General features: G+C 46.2%; 1 protein-coding gene across 2 annotated transcripts; it reads left to right on the forward strand.

The window, feature by feature from the left end:
• The first annotated feature begins 1,097 nt into the window (after window positions 1-1,097).
• CNIH4 (cornichon family AMPA receptor auxiliary protein 4) lies at window positions 1,098-19,131 on the forward strand. Of its 2 annotated transcripts, none has more exons than XM_032838753.1 (5): window positions 1,098-1,217; window positions 4,459-4,527; window positions 9,079-9,191; window positions 15,005-15,145; window positions 18,498-19,131. In XM_032838753.1, the coding sequence occupies exons 1-5, from the start codon at window positions 1,149-1,151 to the stop codon at window positions 18,523-18,525; spliced, it is 420 nt and encodes a 139-aa protein (XP_032694644.1). In that variant the 5' UTR covers window positions 1,098-1,148; the 3' UTR covers window positions 18,526-19,131. The 2 variants fall into 2 exon arrangements, with proteins under 2 accessions (XP_032694644.1, XP_032694645.1); XM_032838754.1 differs by lacking the exon at window positions 18,498-19,131 and adding an exon at window positions 10,201-10,202 and having other exon boundaries at window positions 15,054-15,145.
• Window positions 19,132-19,484: the final 353 nt, after the last annotated feature.

Raw genomic sequence — 19,484 nt, forward strand, 5'->3', positions numbered from 1 at the left:
ATGTCCTCTCAAAACTCTCACATCCTTCTTCATCCTAGTACCGCCACACTGCCTTCTCTTCTGTTCTTAAAGACTATAAGTATCTGTGAGCAATGGGGTGTTTGCAAACACTCTGCCTGAAAATCTTCAGGGAGCTGTTCAGATTTCAAATTAAATGTCATTTCCTCAGCCTGCCTTTTTCTGATGGTTCAGTCGGCAACTGTTTCCCCTCCTCTGTCCTCTTCAAATTACTTATAACTGCCTGTCATTAATACAGTTTGTTGTCCTCTGTCTCCCCCACTGTAATGGGAGCTGCAGGACCGCGAGGACTTTCCCCCTCTTATTCATCATGTATCCCTAAGGTCCTGTAACTGGCATATACTAGCCGCTCAGAAAATATTGGTTTAATGAATGTATGACTTTGCCCTAATATGCCTTTAAAATGACCTTTTCCCTGTATTTGTTCGCTACCTATTGCCTGTCTGCCTCGCACATTCCTGTATCTCGGGTGTAGGGCAGGTCCTGGCATGTCGTGGGGGTAGAGTCAGTAAGTACTTGTTGAATGAATGGATGAGATGACCTGCAACACCTTCAAAAATCTTACAATCTAGAGTGGAGAGAATTGTTGCTGTCACAGAATAAGCAAGGGGCCACGAAACCTCCGGAGAAACGGAGATCAGGCCTTCGGGCAAGTCTCAACAAGCGAGCCAAGGATTGTTGCGGGGACACTTGGGCTTCAGGAGGAAAATGTCTTAGCATTGCCAAGTCGAGGAACCTGTGGGGCCTGCGCGGAATCCAAAAGAAAAATCGCACACTATAACAAATTGTACCAGGTATGCAGCAGATTACCAGCGTTCAGTAATTGCTCCTTGACTAAGTCTTGTCATGATTTCCGGAACGAATCAGATTGAGGGTAGAGTTCCGCCCTTCCCTCGCGCGGGTGTTGGTGCTGACGAACTACACTTTCCAGCATGCATCAGAACTACGGCGGCCGGGGTGGTTCGGGGAGGGGGGGGGTGGCGGACTACAAGTCCCGGCATGCCGCGCCGTGGCGTCCGTACTACGCGCCCCAGCGGCCTGGGCGAGGGCCTATCAGGGGCGGGCGGGCGCGGCGGGCGCGGCGGGCGCCGGAGCCGGTTTGACGGAAGGAGCGGCGGCGGTGGCGGAGGATGGAGGCGGTGGTGTTCGTCTTCTCTCTCCTCGACTGTTGCGCCCTTATCTTCCTCTCGGTGTACTTCGTATCCTTGCCTGAGGCGGGCGGAGGCCGGCCGAGCCCGGCGCCTGGGAGACGGGGCTGAGGCGGGGCCGGGCAGGTGCGCGGGGGCGAGGCGGCCCGGTCGGGACAGGGACCGGGACCAGGGCGGGGAGGAACGACGGCCCAGCGAGGGAGGGCCGTCGGGAAGCCCGCCGCTCCCGCCGCTCCCGCCGCCCCCGCCCCCGCGCACCGGCCCCGCCCCTAGCGGCCGGGCGGCGGGCCTCGCTGGCGGCCCGCGGGGGACGCTGGGGTCCCGGGCGAGCGGATGCGACGTGCCGGCTCTGGTCTCTGTGGGAGACAGCCACCGCCGCCCTTGTCGTGGCACCGGGGCCTTGGCGGCCTGGCCCCTCCTGGGACGTGGGCGTCGTGCGGGACCAGCCGGGGCTGGGGCCGGGGCAGCCCTCTACTGGGGACCGTGCGGGGCCCGGTGCCCGTGTGTCTGTGCCGAAACGGCGCCGGCACGGAAGACTTGCTCCTGTGCTGGTCCTCAGACTGGTGTCCAGGCCAGCGCGCGTGAGGGTTGGACCCGCACCCTGCATCCAATCTTGGTCGTCCCCCAGTGCACCCTCCAGTTTTAGTTTAGGAAATTAGGAAACAAACACGCGGAATTGCATGGTTTTTCTTTCCTTGGAATTCACTCTCAGTGCTTTCTGATGGAAGTAAACTTTTTGCCCGAGCATCCCGGCTTTAGGATGTTTGTAGCGTGAGCTTTCAGCGTGACCTCACGCTGTATTGTAGTCGGGCGGTCCGTTGGAGAGGAGAGGGACAGAATTTGCAGTCAGGACCCCTTGCTTTACTAGATGTTTGCTGTGCACAGTGCTTCACCTCTCTCCTGGGGTTTCTTATCTTTACAAAGGGACCTTTTACTTCCCAGCTCTGGGTGTGTACAAGGGTTCAGCCCCAGCACGGTGCTTGCCTCCCCCGCCCCACTTCAGCTGCACTTTTTACTTGAACTGATGAATTCTAATGAGGAGAACTTTGAGTTGGTTTTGTTTTGTTTTAAGATTTTTTTTTAAAGATTTTATTTATTTATTTGACAGAGATCAGAAGTAGTCAGAGAGGCAGGCAGAGAGAGAGGAGGAAGCAGGCTCCCCGCGGAGCAGAGAGCCGGATGCAGGACTCGATCCCAGGACCCTGGGATCATGACCTGAGCCACCCAAGCGCCCTGTTTTAAGATTTCTAAGTAATCTGTGTAGCAGCAGGCTGGGGCTGGAATTCACAACCCCAAGATCAAGGCTCACATGCTGTATCAATGAGACAGTCAGTCAAGGGAGAACCTTGAGTTTTATTGGGTTTGGTGAACTGAAAGGGCAAAATCACAGGGCCAAGTTTTGACGACCTTTGCCCCTCTTGTGGCCTAAGGAACTGGGACTTACAGAGAAATGAAACATGAATTTCTGTGTTTGCAATTTGGAAACTAGGCTTGATAATTTAAAATGGGCGTGGCTTGTACCAATTTGTGTGTCTGGAAAAAACGTTAGGTGGAATATTTGACTTAGACAATCAGCTACATTTAGGGTTTTTGTTTGTTTTTTTTTTTTTTAAGATTTTATTTACTTATTTGACAGAGATCACAAGTAGGCAGAGAGTGGTGGGGAAGCAGGTTCCCTGTTCAGCAGAGAGCCCGATGCAGGGCTCAATCCCAGGACCCTGAGATCATGACCTGAGCCTGAGCCGAAGGCAGAGGCTTAACCCACTAAGCCACCCAGGCACCCCTAGGGTGTCTTTCGATGAGATTCAGCATATTACTGTATTTTTGGATAGCTGAACCAGCTTAATTCTAGAGGCAAGAGGTAGAATGGTAGAATATGGTCCTGTAGGGATAGAAGTTTTCCCAGACTTTGAAACATGAAGGAAACGGGTGGAATTCAAAATCAGGCAGGGCAGAGGTGAAGATTCAAGTGTGTTTATGGCATTTCTGGATGACTGGGTTAAGACAGAGAGGACATACTTAATTGAGGTGGTAGTAGAAGGTCAGATGGGAAACCTTGGATTAGAACAGATTTTGAAGAGTTTGCGTGTTAAGGCGGGAAGGCTTTCACTTTATCCTCTAGCCACTGAATATTTTTGACATAAACAAATGGAGTATTAAGATGAATCTGCAGAGTGGGTTGGAAATGGGAAAGACTGGAAGGTAAACCACTGGGGAATGGGCCCATGTGGATTTGAAATAGTTCTGACTGTGGGCAGGTGAAAGGAGGGATTCATGGGTGGAGTGAAGAGGAAAGCATTGCCCAGACCTGTGGAAGGCTGATTGTAGGATATGAAACAGATGACAGAAATAACTTGCCATGTTTTGAGCTTGGGCAAATGGTGCTTGTGTCATCGACAGAAAGAAAACACATTTGGAGGCGGACAATCTGTGGAGAAAATGATGCGTTTGACTTGAGTTGTGTTGAGGTGTTAGAGAGAATATCCATATGGAAATGTTTAGAATTTAGGTGAGAACATTTATTTTTACTTATTTCATTGGACATTTTCAAGCATGAAAGTAGAGACCATAGAGTAATAACCCTCCTGTTTCTGTGACCAACAGTGATTTTCAGCATTTTGCTTTCTCCTTTCCTTGGGGGAGGGGATGTGGGAACATTTCACAGCAAATCTCAGGCCTCGTATCGTTCCGTTGAGGACTTTTCCTTCCGAGTCACACGTCCTCAACGAGTTTACATGTACTAAAAACCATTTTTTCTTAATTCTAGTAGAAAGTATGTTTAATATGGAAGGTTTCGGAGATTGTAAAAAGTATTAGGAAAAAAGGTCATCTTGAAGGAGGCATGGCCAGTGCTGACATATGACCGTCCTGCATCGATAGTTTTGTATCTTACTCTTTTGTCACATCTTGAGTCTTCAAAGGCAGTTTATGGATCTGTCCTAGAGAAACACTTTTCGTACTAGTGGGAATTCAGGTTTAAATTCACATTTAAATTGTTTTTAAAGGCCTTATTTTCTGTTTCTTAACAGTTACTGTTTGATTTTTTAGGAACTCCCATTGAATGTTCCCATATAGGTCACTTTAGAATTGAGCATAACGTTATTTTGTGAAAATAACTTGAAGGAACAGAAGTCAGAAAATTGAGTTGTCGAATGAGTGAACTTTACGGAAATAACTACAGTCTTTTCAAGTCAAATCTCATTCTGCGTTGCATTAGGGTTTCTGTCTGAAACTTAAAAACAAAAATTGTTGTTCTCAAAGAAGTCTTATAATTCCTTATCTTGATCCTCAGATAATTACATTGTCTGATTTAGAATGTGATTACATTAACGCTAGATCATGTTGCTCGAAATTAAACAAGGTAAGACATTTCTTTACTTATTTCCGGCGCTGAAGGTGGTTCTGCACTTTCTGTGTCAGAGATTACTTATAGATAACCAACGTATGTATATTTGATTTTGAAGTGTGTGTTGCTGCTTATTCATTGGAATGTTTGTAGAGCTGTGTTTTTGCAGTATTTTAGATCATGAAACTATACTAGAGGACCTCCCTGGAAATTTTCTTTACTGTGCTTCTTCCTGTGCGCACCAGTACTTTACAAGGGAAAGGCTCATTATGAGAGTAATTGTCTTTGTCTTCTGTGTCTAAACCCATCCTCCCTGCTCATGACAAAAAACCTCAGTCTTTTTCTTTTTTTAAAGATTTTATTTATTTATTTGACAGAGATCACAAGTAGGCAGAGAAGCAGGCTCCCCGCTGAGCAGAGAGCCCGATGCAAGCCTCGATCCCAAGGCCCTGGGATCCTGACCTGAGCTGAAGGCAGAGGCTCAACCCACGTGCCCCAACCTCAGTCTTTTTTGTTGCATAAAAGACAATCTTCTTTTCATGGCTTGCTGAAAAATAGAATTAATGAGTTGGTTTGTTTCAAGGCCGTTTTACCTTTGGTATATAGTCAGAACTTGATGTTGCTAAGAGTACTCTGAGTTGTAGTGTTGTCTGCATGAGGACCAGTTAGTCCTCATTCATTTTATGGGCTGAGCAGACAGAAGAGCTTTCTGGATAAAGGTTCATGTTAACAATTCACTAAATACCGAGAGGCGTTTTTGGCTTGACCGAAACATCATTCTGTGTGTCTTTTCACCTCTTCATCTACTTAACGAGGGGAAAAAGTCACATGTGGAAAATTAAAATTTCTAGTAAATGATACTCCTCTTGTTTTCTTTATTTTGAATTTTCTGGAACATGGCTTCATATAATGACATTTTAAATAAAAGATTTTGTATGTATCTGCTGTACTTAAAGACTTCTAAAAAAATTGAGATGTAATCTATATTATATTAGTTTCAGTCCTCCTCGCTTTCACAAGAATGATTAAATATATATCTTACCAGCTGGGTTGTATTTCTTTTTATATTTCTTGCTTACGCAGTATTTTAGGGGGCATTTAATTGGGTTTTCTTTTATAAAAATAAAAATTGAAATGCAAAGATAAGATTACCTGGGTTTTTCTGCTGAGAAAATTACCCCTTCAATTTGAAGTTAAGTCATTTTTTTAATGTAAAATTTTATTTTTGTGAAGGTAATATTTGCACACAACTAGTCAAAGATATTACAAATCTTACACTGAAAAATAGCAGTCCCTGTCTGACCCCTTTGAATCATATCTGTCATACTTTTTTTTTTTTAAAGATTTTATTTTTATTTATTTGAGAGAGACAGTGAGAGAGAGCATGAGCGAGGAGAAGGTCAGAGAGAGAAGCAGACTCCCCGTGGAGCTGGGAGCCCGATGCGGGACTCGATCCCGGGACTCCGGGATCATGACCTGAGCCGAAGGCAGTTGTCCAACCAACTGAGCCACCCAGGCGTCCCTCTGTCATACTTTTTAGGGGAAGCTGATTTCCTCACTTGAGCTGTTAATTTTTTTCTGATATTTATGTCCATATTTCTTTTATATACTCGAACTGCTATTTCTTCATTTATCATTTTAAGTATCCCCTATTGACTTCTGAGGCAATATGATAGATTTAGTTCTTAGGTACCTCCTCCTCTGAACATCACCTCTCCTATTTTCCTTTTTGGGTTAAATTGATATTCAGTGTTTATATTGTTACTATGTAGTGTTAAAATAATATGCTAAATCTTTTTTAGTATTGAGCCTCATGATAAGACAGTCATCATATTTTTCTTTCTTTTGTGTTTTTCTGGATAGTTTTCTCTTTCTCAGTGTTAATAATTGCTACGTTTTTAAAATTTCCTTAGTTTTCACTTACCTGTTACGAAGTCTTTTCCAATATATCTTTAAAGTTTTTCTGTACTGTTTTATACATGGGTCAAACATTAAAATAATCTATCAGGGGAGCTCTTTTCCAGGTGACCTTTCTTCCTGACACCACTTTCCTCTTGCTGTGGCCTGGACTGGCCACTTCCAGGCCTGCCCGTAGCCCGCATCCTGGGATACCTGGTCTGGGCCCTCCTTGGAAGTCATGTCTCCCTTCTGGTCTACTGTTCTGTTTTGCTTCTTGAGATATGGTACATGGGGACTAAATTTGGAGGCCTTGCCTATTTGAAAATGTCTTGTCCTTACCCTTGGGCAATAGTTTCTCTGAGCAAAGCGTTCCTTCGAGGTTGGTGAAGATTCTCTGTCAGAGTTTGAAAGACATTGGTCAGTCGTCTCCTGACTTCTAGTGTCATTCACATGGGGCAGTATGATGCCCTTTTGATTTCTTACCTTTTGATGTGACCTTCCCACCCCCCACCCCGCCCCACCCCCGTCTTTTCTTTTCCTTGTTCTCTCCAGAAGTTTTAGAATCTTTATTTTATCCTTGGGGTTTGGGAATTTTGCAGGGCTTCCCCTTTCTGTGCCTTCCCTGAGGCTTTTTTTCATGTGCTATTTCCGCCTCCTGTGGCTCTTTCAACCTGACACATCTCTTCTTTCTTTGATAATGTGTGCCCCCCACCCCCACACACACCCCTTTCCCTCCCCTTCTTTTTCAACAACTGGATAATTCATCTGCTGGATTATCTGCTGTTCTGTTTTAAAAATTTTATGTTTTTTTTCCCTACCTTTTTGTTGCAAGATTCCCTGTGCTTTCTCTTCTGATTTTCTAGGGTGCACACCATTTTATGTCAGGTTTTTGTTTCTAAGAGCTTGTTGTCTTCTTCATTCAAGTTTGAGTTTCTTAGCTCTCTGAGAATCTTGATTTCATGGTTTTTAAAATTTCCTTCTGCTTCCTCCATTATCTCTGTTCCCTCCAAGCTCCTTTACCCCTGTGTTCCCCCCTCTCAAATTGGAGGCGTTCCTCAATTTTTGGTACTGGCTGTCTGTCCATATGCAAGGGTAAAGCCCTGAAATGCTCACGGGAAGCTTCGTGTGAGCTCCAGGCTGCTGGCCAGCTGGGAGACAGACTCCACTGTCGGGTAATTGGTATCTTCCTGGACTTCTGTTGGGGTACCCGAAGGGCAGTTGTTTTGTCTGTGTTCTCTCTTGTGCTGTTAAGTTACTCCAGGGGAGAATTTTCCAGGCTCTTGCTGGGGGCCATAAGCCTAGTACTGATGAGGGGAAGAACAGCACATCGCTAAGGAGGGAAGAGTATGAAAACATAGGGCTTGGTTGAAAGTAAGTAAAGCAAGCATCATCTTGTTAAGTATTGCCTCCTAAAACTTTTGCTTCCAGTTGGTCTATGGAAAACAAGGTAAGAAATAGAGTTTGGAAGCTCCTGCTGTGTGGACGGAGGGCGCAGAGAAAGGGGAGCTGCCTACTCTCCCTAATTCTGTGCAGCTGGGATCGTCAGCTCTGCGTTACAGATGAGAAAGTCTGATGAGAAAGTCGCGGCTCAGAAAGCGCAGACAACCTTCCTAAGATTGCTAAACTCTTCAGGAGGCTAGAGGATGAATTCCACTCCAGGTTTGACTCTGCAGCTCACACTTGTCAGCAGTAGGCGCAATTGGTTACACTTTAAAAAATCTGTATTACATATAAAAAGTTCTGTTGATTTCATATTATGTCTAAGGCCTAGCAAATCCCCTTTTCGTTTATAAAAACAAGTTTCTAAAATCTTAATGCAGAGAGCCCTGGGGCTGGTGGGTTTGGGTTTACACTGCATTGTTCTACCACTAAGTAGCTTTGTAACCCTGGGCAAATTACTTCACCTCTCTTGAGTTTTTCTCATTTCTGCAAGTGTAGATTACCAGTTTGTGTCTGCATGAATATATTAACTTCCTTTAGAAGAAAAACCTCTATTCTTAGGGGAGGAAGATTACTGGTGAATGGAGGACCTGCTGAAATAGCTCTCTTGTGCAGGAGAACTAGTGTTGCACAGTTGACAAGGGGAGCACAGAGGGCAGTGAGTACTGCCCAGCCAGTAGCTGACATCTTGGTTCATTACCACATTTGCTCAACTTTGAGCTGTTAATGTGAGCTGTTAAAGAACCTGTGTGTGCGTGAGAGAGAGAGAGAGAGAGAGAGAGAGAGAGAGAGATGATTTCCTTCAGGATTCTGGAGATTGGAAGATATTTAAGATTGATATTCTGACTTGCAAGGCATTATATATCTGGATATAAACCACCCCAAATTAGAGTAAGAGGCTTTAGCATAGACGTTGGAATAGAAAGTAAATGATACTCCATTTTCCCCCTAGTTGTCATTCATGCCTCCTTCGTGAATAAATCTGAACCTTTGCTTAGGATAAAATGTAATTGAAATTTAAGGGCGTTATTTTTAAACTGTGCCCTGATGTATTTGCATGGGGTACGCAGTTTCTGCAGTATGCATATCTGGGTCATCTGAATCTAAAAATAATCTTGAACCACGAGCTTGTAAATTCTCTGTTTTCATTGATTTAACTTCAAATAACAGGCGCATTCAGGAAGAGCACAGTGGCAGATGTATTACATCTGTGTTCTTCCCTTGCAGTGGGTAATTCCAGAGTTGATTGGCCACACCATCGTCACAGTATTAATGCTCGTTTCACTGCACTGGTTCATCTTCCTTCTCAACTTGCCTGTTGCCACTTGGAATATATATCGGTGAGTATAGTTTGTTTACAGCTTTGCGTCATGGCAATTTAAAGAAACATTTAAAAAAAAGTAACAGCTTTTTGTTCTGCAATAAAATATGTGCCAGTCATGAAATAAATGACCGCAGAATGCTACATTAAATCAGAATACATTTTTACTTTCTTTGGTATGCTGGGCAAGTAACAATTTGCATGGTCTACTCTTGTGGTAAAAACACAGATTTACAGGTATAAATTTAAACGATATGGAATGTTGTGTTGTCTAAGGAATTGTGTGGTGGTTTCCATTAAGGATGATCCAAAGTTGGGGCACCTGGGTGGCTCAGTGCGTTAAGCAGCTGCATTCAGTTCAGGTCATGATTCCAGGGTCCTGGGATCAAGCTCTGCATCAGGCTCCCTGCCTGGCAGGGGGCCTGCTTCTCCCTCTCCCTCTGCCTGCCGCTCAGCGTACCTGTGCTCTCTTTTGCTGTCAAATAAATAAAAAAGCCTTTAAAAAAAAATACCAGAAGACCTTGTTTAAAAAAAAAAAAGAATGATCAAAAGCCTGAGAATGTAAGATTCTTGTTATTTATTTATTTATTTTTTAAAAGATTTTATTTATCTATTTGACAGAGATCACAAGTAGGCAGAGAGGCAGGCAGAGAAAGAGGAAGGGAAGCAGGCTCCCCCCGCTGAGCAGAGAGCCTGACGTGGGGCTTGATCCCAGGAATCCGGGATCATGACCTGAGCCGAAGGCAGAGGCCCTAACCCACTGAGCCACCCAGGCGCCCCAGATTCTTATTATTTATATCTGCAGGTTTTAATTAGAGTATATCTGGAATGCTCCAGAAAGACTTTCATTTTAAAGTCTGCAGACTAGATAATGTCAGAATTCTAACTTAATGAATTTAGGAAGCTTTTCAAAAGCTTGGTGTAAACCCTTATTGGATGTGATATTATAGTTGAGCACTTGTACAGACTGTATGTATTTTCTTTGAAGAACTGTGGGATAATCTTGGCAAACCTAAGATTATTTTTAGTAGTTTGCTGTTCTGCTAAATTTTAGGTTTGTTTGGTTTTCTGTGTTTATTTTTTTTTCTACTTTTATCTAGTTTTGGGGTAAAATCATCAGCTGATCTTGACTTGTGGTTTTTAATTTTTATTCATTTTTTAAAAGTTTATTTATTAATTTTTTTAAAGTTAATTTATTATGTTTAGTAATCTCTGCACCACATGTGGGTCTCGAACTCATGACCCTAAGATCAGGAGTCACACGCTTTTCCAGCTGAGCCAGCTGGATGCCCCATACCTCTGAGATTTTAAAAGTGCAGTTAGAGGGCGCCTGGGTGGCTCAGTTGGTTGAGCCTTCGGCTCAGGTAATGATCCCGGACTTCCAGGATCGAGTCCCGCATCGGGCTCCCAGCTCCTTGGGGAGTCTCCTTCTCCCTCTGACCTTCTCCTCTCTCATGCTCTCTCTCACTCATTCTCTCTCAAATAAATAAAATCTAAAAAAAAATTTTTTTTAAAGTGCAGTTAGAGTAAGAATGACAAAGAAAATAATAAAGTAGGTGTGGAAAGAGGCTAGGGAATACGTGGTAATGGAAGGCCTGAGGATGAGGAAGTGAGTGGATTTGGGGGGATGAATTTATACATAAAGATCATGAGATTAGAACCTGAGCTATGGAAGAGAGTTTAAATCTCCGTACCTTTTTTTGGGGAGAGAGAGATTTAATTTTTCTTTCCAGTTTCTCTTTGCTCTCCTGTGGTCATCCCATAGTCCAACCCCCTGACCTGAGTTCAGCGAGAAGCATGTGCTTCTCACCCACCTACTGAGGTGCAGGTCCGCGCAGACCTGGTGCACAGCTCCATGCCTCTGGGGTCCTTCCGAGCAGAACATGAACTGGGGAGTGAGAGCGGGACCCTCTGAGGCTGGATCTTAGCCATACCTCAGCGCACCCCATCATTCCTCTGCAGGCCCCGAGCAGGTGCCAGAGGAAGAGCAGGCTTGCGTGCAGCTGCTTTGTGCAGAGGACGGACTGTAGCAGGAGGCTCTGCGAGATTTTAATGGGGAGGGCGATAGAGTCCATGGCTTCTGTTCCCTGTCATCATAGAGATCGTGTGGGTTTATTGCCCTGATGATGGTTGTTCACAGATTTACCTTCTCTTTAGAAAGCTTAGGGTGGGGGCACTTGAGGGGCTCGGTTGGTTAAGCATCTGCCTTCGGCTCACGTCCTGATCCCAGGGTCCTGGGATCGAGTCCCCCATTGGTCTCCCAGTGGGGAGCCTGCTTCTCCCTCTCCTTCTGCTATTCCCCCTGCTTATGTGCACTCGCTTTCTCCCTCTCCCTCTCTGTCAAATAAATAAAATCTTTTTAAAAAACAGAAAATAAAAAAAGGTTAAAAAAGATCAACAGGTGGCTCGTTTCCTCTTTTCAGACGTCTGCGCTTTATGCTTTTGGGGCTGCAGAAATCTGAAATGGACTCTGCCGCAGTACAAAGAGGCAAAACACAGGATAACAGAATACACTAGTTCAGTTTGAGGTGGACTGAGGTGCCGGAGGAGCGGTGGGGAACTCTGGCTGGGAAGAGAGGCGGATGGCTGCGCTTGGGCCGCTTGTGGAGAGCTTGTATGAGTGGAGCTGTGCAGGGTGGGTGAGGGGTTCCCCCTTGACGTGTTAGAGGTGGGGAGGGCTGGAAGGGAAACCAGGAGGCAGATGTGCAGGGCAGATTTAAGGACGCATCTGGCGGCAGTCACAGAGATGAGGAGTGGGAGCAGATGAAGCAGGGGATGGGTCACACAGAATCTTGGTCCATGGAGTTGGTATATAAATAGAAGTACTGGTAGCGTGGAGCTCACCCGTTTCGATTTTTTTTTTTTAATTTATTTGAGAGAATGAGAGGGAGCGTGAGAGGGGAGAGGTCAGAGGGAGAAGCGGGCTACCCGCTGAATGGGGATCCCGATTCGGGACTAGATCCTGGGACTCCAGGATCATGACCTGAGCCGAAGGCAGTCGTTTAACCAACTGAGCCACCCAGGCACCCCAAGTTCACCCATTTAAAGTATTCTTTTCAATATGTTTTTAGAATGTGTAGAGATTTCAGCAGCCATCACCACAGTCTATTTTAGAACAGGTTCATTACTCCAAAGGAAAGTCCCCTCTACCCATTAGCGGCCACTCCTTCCTGCCCTCCCCTCCCCAGGCCCTCAGCAGCCACCCTCTACTTTCTGTCGCCCAAGATGACCTATTCCGCACAAATGCATCCTAGAGGAGAGTTCAGTACGCGCTCTTTTGTGGCAGGCTTTTCTCACTCGCTGTTGTGTTTTCAAGATCCATCTGTGGGTGGCTGATGTCCGTTCTTCACTCCGTTGTGTTTCTGAATGATAGCCCGCTGTACGGGTAGACTACATTTGTGTGTCCATTTGCACTGGATGGGCATTTGAATTGTTTTTGGCTGTTAAGAGTAATTCTCCCGTGAACATTCATGTGCATGTGTTTGTGTGGAGATCCATTTTCATTTTTCCTAGGAGTGGACTTGCTGGGGCCTCCAGTAACTTTGTTTCAACTTTGGAGGAATTGCCTAGATGTTCAGAAGCAGCTGTGCCGGTTTACCTTCCCGCCGGCTGTGTGTGTGAGGGTTCCATCATTTCCACGTCCTCACCAAGCTGTTGTTGTGTGTTTTTATTTAAGTCCTCTCCACACCCGGCTTAGCGCTCGAACTCATGATCCAGAGGTTAAGAGCCATGTGCCCTTCCACCTGAGCCAGCCAGGCACTCTGTGTCTTTTAATTTGCCCATCCTGCTGGGTGCGGTGTTTCACTGTGGTTTTGATTTACTTTCCCTAATGACTAAGGGAATTGAGGACCTTTTAATGTGCTTAGTAGCCATTCATGTATCCTCTTTGCCTGTTTTGAGTAGGTAAATTGATGAAATATCTTTGCGAAGACTTTTCTGGAAGCATCGTGTAGTATCGATGGGATGGTGGAGAAGAGCCAGGAGGGTAGGGAAGCCCGTTCAGAGTCTGGGCTGAGACTGTGCAGCTGGATTAGGGTTGGGATGCAGGAATGTGGAAAGACCACCTCTGTGGAAGCAGGACGAGGAGGGAGGGGAAGGGTGGGGCAGAAAGAGTCTGTGAGGACCACCTGGTAAATGTTGACAGTGCTGCTAGGTGACCTGGACATCAGAGGAGGACAAGACTTATCAGAGACAGAGCTGAGATGTTGTCCGGACACTCACGTGTCAGACCCTCCACTCAGCTCTAGATGGGCTGCAAGATTTGGGGGAGAGTTTCAGATTTGTGGGACTCAGGGACATTTGGTTTCACAGAAGTTGTTGTTGAGAAACTGTGTGGCAGGAAGGATTCGGGGACAATTCAAGGTTGGGACTCATTGTTGCACTAGTGGCGCAGTCTGGGTGTTGCTGCCTACACTTACACTGCTGGACCCTCCCGAAGTGGCCCGACTTCCTCACTTGGAAAGGGAATCATTTGGGGAAGAAGACTGTGACATACACGATGACATGAAATAAATATGAAAGCCTTAAATACTCCATGGTATGTTGAACATAGAATCTTTAGGATTTTTTTTTTTTTAAAGATTTTATTTATTATTTGTTTGACAGAGAGATCACCAGTAGGCAGAGAGGCAGGCAGAGAGAGAGAGAAAGCAGGCTCTCTGCCGAGCAGAGAGTCCGATGCAGGGCTTGATCCCAGGACCCTGAGATCATGATTTGAGCTGAAGGCTCAACCCACTGAGCCACCCAGGTGCCCCTCTTCAGGATTTTTTAAAAACAGTTGAACTCTTCTGAGTGTGTGGGAACACTGGGTGGAATTGGTTCGGAGTCAGAAGGAGGTGCCCACTCGTATCCCACTGTGGCCAGGCCTCCGCCGCTATAAAAAGTACATTCTTGGCTCATCAGGTTATCATTATTTAATAATAGCTTGAATTCGGCCTGTTTTTGTTAAGACTTCCATAAACTTAGACATCAGGTGTTGACTCTGAACTATCTAGTGTCTTAACTGAAGAGGAGTTCTGTCTTCACCGTGGAGGCACTTGCATTTCCATTCTTTCTTCTCTAAATTGTGCTTATAAGCTGGGTGCCATTTATAAACCTGCAGACTGAGGCGTGTTATCTCCAGATCAGCAGGAGCACAGAGGAGGGCTTGAATCCGGACACAGACTCTCTCACTGTCTTCTGTGAAATGGGAATAATTATGTTTGTCACTACTTCTTCTAAAGATGTTGTCTCAGGGGTGCCTGGGCAGGTTAAGTTAAGCGTCCTATTAAGCGTCCGACTCTGGTTTCGGCTCAGGTCTCGGGGTCGTGGGATCAAGCCCTCAGTTGGGCTTTGCTCAGTGTGGAGTGTTCTTGAGATTCCCTCTTTCGTTCTCCATCTCCCTCTCTCCTTGCTTGCTTCTGCACATGCTCTCTCATGAATTAATCTTTTTTAGAAAAGATGTTGCATTTATTATTTTAGAACTTTGTAGATAAAGAGGTTTCTAAGAACTTGGTAAGATTGGTTTGGTTTGGAGTCCCCTTTATGTGTGTCTGGTGGAAAATGGCTGTAGGTATTGACCAAATTAGGAGTTTTCTATGGGTAGGTAAAAGGGTCTCGATCATAAAATATCCTTCTCTAGCATGTCACTGTATTTTTTTTAGAGAGCAGGAAATTGCAGTACAAATTAACAAGTATATCTTTCAAAAGAAAACCACGTGGCACCCTGTCCCCATATGGTCTGGACTTAAGGCTGCTACGATTGGTTCACTTTTCAAGGTTGGCTCTTACTGGATACTTACTTTTGAGTATTTATACTGATGATCTGATTTCTCTCTAATGTGTGCACACCAGGTTCATTATGGTGCCGAGTGGGAACATGGGAGTGTTTGATCCGACGGAGATACACAACCGGGGGCAGCTGAAGTCACACATGAAGGAAGCCATGATCAAGCTCGGCTTCCACCTGCTCTGTTTCTTCATGTATCTTTATAGGTGAGTCTAAAGAGGCCTTGCGGCGTTTCCGTGTATGCGATGCCTGCTCTTGGGTGAGGTGCCACTGGCCTGTCGGCCTTAGTGTGGGCAATGCAGAGCTTTGGGGGATCCTGCAGAATTCTGGTGGCTGTGTGCATTTTGTATGTGTCATTGAATCCGTGTGTCGTGGGAGCTGCGGTGGAGCTGCTCTGTGGCGTTCGTTACACCTTGGCTCCGAGGCCGTCTTGTGCTTTCTCTTCTTCCTGTGTCTAGGCCTTACTGCTGATAATGAGCGGTGCAGGCCGTCCTCCTGGGGACTGGCCCGCTGTGGGTCTCCTGGGGGTCAAGCATGGAGAGCTGAGAGTTGGCCTGGTCTTTGTCCGTGGTGAGGACCTGAGCATGGCACTGCCTCACCAGCATCCCTGGCGGCCCATTCTGGTGGAACCGCGTCAGCCTTCCGGTCGCGGCACATGGGACATGAGGGCCACCAGCAGGGACTGGCCCTCAGACATGGGATGCCTCGTATGTCCCATGTTAAACTGTGTTGTAGAGATAAGCTTGCCATTTACTCCTTTATCTGTCCCAGGCTGATGGATAGAGCAAGGAAGAGAAACAAGATCATTGTGTGCGTATGATTTGATGAAACCTTTTGGAGGCCAGAAGTCAGACTTAACCTTTGTATGCAAGCTTACCTAGATCATGCCTATTCTTTTCCCTAGGTAAATTTAAATTTTCACACAGGCATGAGGATTCTTAGGAAGAACTTGTGTTGAGCTAAATTTCTATCATTCAGAGGTTTCCAGTAATTAGAAACTGCATAGAGATGGCAGTTTTTAAAAATTGCTGTTTTGTCTGAAAGAGTTTTGAAGTCCGAGCCATTTGTCTGCCTGATAAAGCAGGCTTTCTAAAATCCTTTCACTGGGCTTAGTCCATCCACAAACTTAGATTTGGATTGAAATTAGGTTAGAGTCTTTAGTTTTCATTATTGGTCATATTTGCTTTTCTTAATTTTTTAAAGAATTATTAATTTTTATTTATTATCATTAATTTTTTTTAAAGTAATCTCTATGCCCAGTATGGGGCTTTAATTCCTGGCCCTGAGATCAAGAGTCCCACACTCCACCAGCTGAGCCAGCCAGGGGCCCCTGTCCTGGTTTTTAAAATATAGAAAAGCAGGGATGTTGGGCAATAGAGGTTACTTAAAAAAAAAAAAAGAGGGTGCTTTGGGTGGCTCAGTGGGTTAAACCTCTGCCTTCGGCTCAGGTCATGATCTCGGGGTCCTGCGATCGAGCCCCACATCGGGCTCTCTGCTCAGCAGGGAGCCTGCTTCCTCCTCTCTCTCTGCCTGCCTCTGTGCCTACTTGTGATCTATCAAATAAATAAATAAAATCTTAAAAAAAAAAAAAAAGAGGAGCGCCTGGGTGGCTCAGTGGGTTAAAGCCTCTGCCTTCAGCTCAGGTCATGATCTCAGGGTCCTGTGATCGAGCCCTGCATCGGGCTCTCTGCTCTACAGGGAGCCTAATTCCCCCTCTCTGTCTCCGCCTGCCTCTCTGCCTACTTGTGATCTCTGTCAAATAAATAAATAAAATCTTAAAAAAAAAAAGAATTTATAGACATTTAGATACATTGATATCTATAGACATCTATGTTAACTACCTTGGATTTAAATATAGATAAAAATAATTTAAAAACTGGGATGCAAAAAGCACACTGGTATCGTTTTCTGATTCTCATACCGCACCTCACATTTTACGTGTTTAATTTTCAATCCTTACTTTAAAGGTGAAGAATAAAGAGCAAAGAAATGTACTAGTAACACGATGACACACCCCTTTCTGACTTTGTAACATGAAACTACCTGAAGGTGTCTGGGCTGCCAGAGAGAGAGGCTGTGGGCAGGGCTGGAAGCAGCGTTGGTGACAGTAGAGCCCTGCGTGGGTGTGGTGGTTAGGGGATGCGGGCTCTTGGAGGAGGATCCTGCCTAGTAGACGCCAAGTCCTGGGATTTGAAAGTGCGCACGAGTCTCCGGGTGGGCGGTGGTTGGCTTCACGGCAGTGGGACGGGACTGGAAGTGGGCGGAGGGGTTGGGGTGCTGCTGGGGCAGGTTGAGGGGGACCCCACACAACCAAGTGTTAGGTAGGCAGCCTTCAAGGCTGATTTGGGAGACACCACATCCCTCTTTCTTGCCTCGCGTTCTGAGCTTGTCGTGTCTTCCACCTTGCTGTGGCCTCACCCCCGGTCGTCGCCCGCAGCTTGCGCCCTGGACGAGGGAGCAGTCTCAGAGGACACGCTGGTCACACTTTCTCCCTCTCGGGGCTGCTCCTGCGTCCGGTGGCCTTATTCCCAGTCATCCGGTCCCTCAGGCAGGCCCTCCAGCTGGTTCTCTCTGGGTCACCTGCTGCGTGGTGGACGCTCAGGGTTTATCCCATGGAATTAGAGGGGGAAATATCCATTTTCTTAGAGAGTGCTGGAGCCCATGCCATTGGTGTTGGGTTGGGTGCCGGCCTAGTGCAGGCTGGGCCTGGCCACTTACTCTGTGACCCAGGGCTAGTTTCTGAAGCTCTCTGTGCCTTAGTTTCTTTGTCTGGAAATGGGATTGTAACCAGTACCTACCTCACTGGGTCATGATCTGGACTCAGTGAGATAACACACATAAAGCACTTGGGTTTGTGCTGACCTAACTTTAACGTGCGAACATCTTTCCAGAGTGTTAGTTTGTGCTGTGCGCGGTGTACACTGATGTGGTGGAACTTGGACAAGTAAGGACACCATTAGTGCTCTGTGCTCTGGTCCTCTGCTCTTAGCACAGCCAGGCTGACATCAGTACAAGGACATGATGGCGGTCCTTTCGCTGCTGTTGGCCATGGTGGTTTTAGCAGAGTGTACTGGGTAACTGCCATGGTCCCGACATGGCGCCTGGGGGGCCGCACAGAGCCTGGCGCAGAAGCGGGGTGCCGCTAAGCTCAGTGCCTGCAGGGGCGGGTCCTGAGCCCGCCCTCCCAGCCGCTGTGCAGTTTGTGCGGGGACGTCCCAGGGGGACAGGGATCCGTGCTAAGTCCTCGGGATGGCATGTGTGAGGTCCGGCTAGACAACTAATTTTGGTTTGTTTTCTGGCCGTGGCTTCTTCTGAGCTATAGCCCAACACTGGTTTTAGGTTACGCTGCCACCCCATCCCCAGTTATTTATTTATTTTGGTTACATGAAGAAAGTCGGGGCTTTGAGAGGCCCTAAGTAGATACTCTTTTTTTAAAAAAACGTGCCAGTTTTTTTAAAAAAACGTGCTGAGCCTCGGAGACGTGAGCCCGGACAGAGCAGACCCTGTGGGCACTGTGCTCGGGAGACGCTAGTTAACACTCGTCTCTTCTCTCCGCAGTATGATTTTAGCTTTGATAAATGACTGAAGCCCAAGGAGCTGCGCCCGAGTCCGTCTGCAGCGTGCAGCCCGGGAGCCACAGGCGGCCGAACTCCTCCTCAGAACCGTGACCATAGCAGTATATTTTTTCCTCTTTGAACAAAAGAAAAATATTTTTGCTGTATTTTTACCATATAAAGTATTTAAAAAACACGAATTGAGTTTTTGTAGATTTCTGGTTCTCAACCTTAGCCCAAACCCTGACCCACTCCTCATCGTCTGTGTGTTGAAGATTGTCATCCGTATGTAGCGGTGGGAGCGCCACGCCAGCCTCGCGCGCCAGAGAAACAAAGGACACACGTCAAAGGGAAAGCCCTCCAGACGCTCTGCTGAGAAGGCAGAGTGCAGAGCAGTGCTGTTGATCTGGGCAGAGGAAGAGAGATTATCCCTCTTGCGGCGGCTTTGTGGATTTAATTCAGTGTAAAGATGTATGGGACTGTCAGCTCAAAGTCTTTTCACAAGAATGTTAACAGAAAATGGCATTTCAAAAAATATATCTTTCTTTGCAGAATCTGTGAAACCCCATAAGCCATTTGTCCAGGTACGATGTAATTCCTGCTTCTAGAAAGGAAAATAAATAAAAAATTCAAAATTTTATCAAGAATTTTCATTTAAAGCCACTGCCTTCAAAATCACCTTCAAACCTATTCTGGTCTCAGATACATTGCGTAATGGGTTTGGAGAGGTGAATTGGTAGAAGATGCTTATCAGATTAGAGCAGGAATAGCCCGGTCACCAAGTGACCACGGAGCCATTACCGCGCCACCTCTGTCCTGCCGTGCCCATGTCCACTCTGTGACCAGGGACAGGCTGTCTCACGGACGTGGCGCTCCCCAGCCAAACTCCATTCCCTGGAGCCGGGCCTGCTCTTGGGCTTGGAGCGAGTGTTGAGCTCTTGGGCTCTGTTTGCCGGGCAACGTGACCCAGCTTTTGATTCTCGGTCCTGCT

This window comes from Lontra canadensis, unplaced genomic scaffold (genome assembly GCF_010015895.1).
Source record: "Lontra canadensis isolate GAN:19392208 unplaced genomic scaffold, GSC_riverotter_1.0 scaffold106, whole genome shotgun sequence".
NCBI lineage: Eukaryota > Metazoa > Chordata > Mammalia > Carnivora > Mustelidae > Lontra > Lontra canadensis.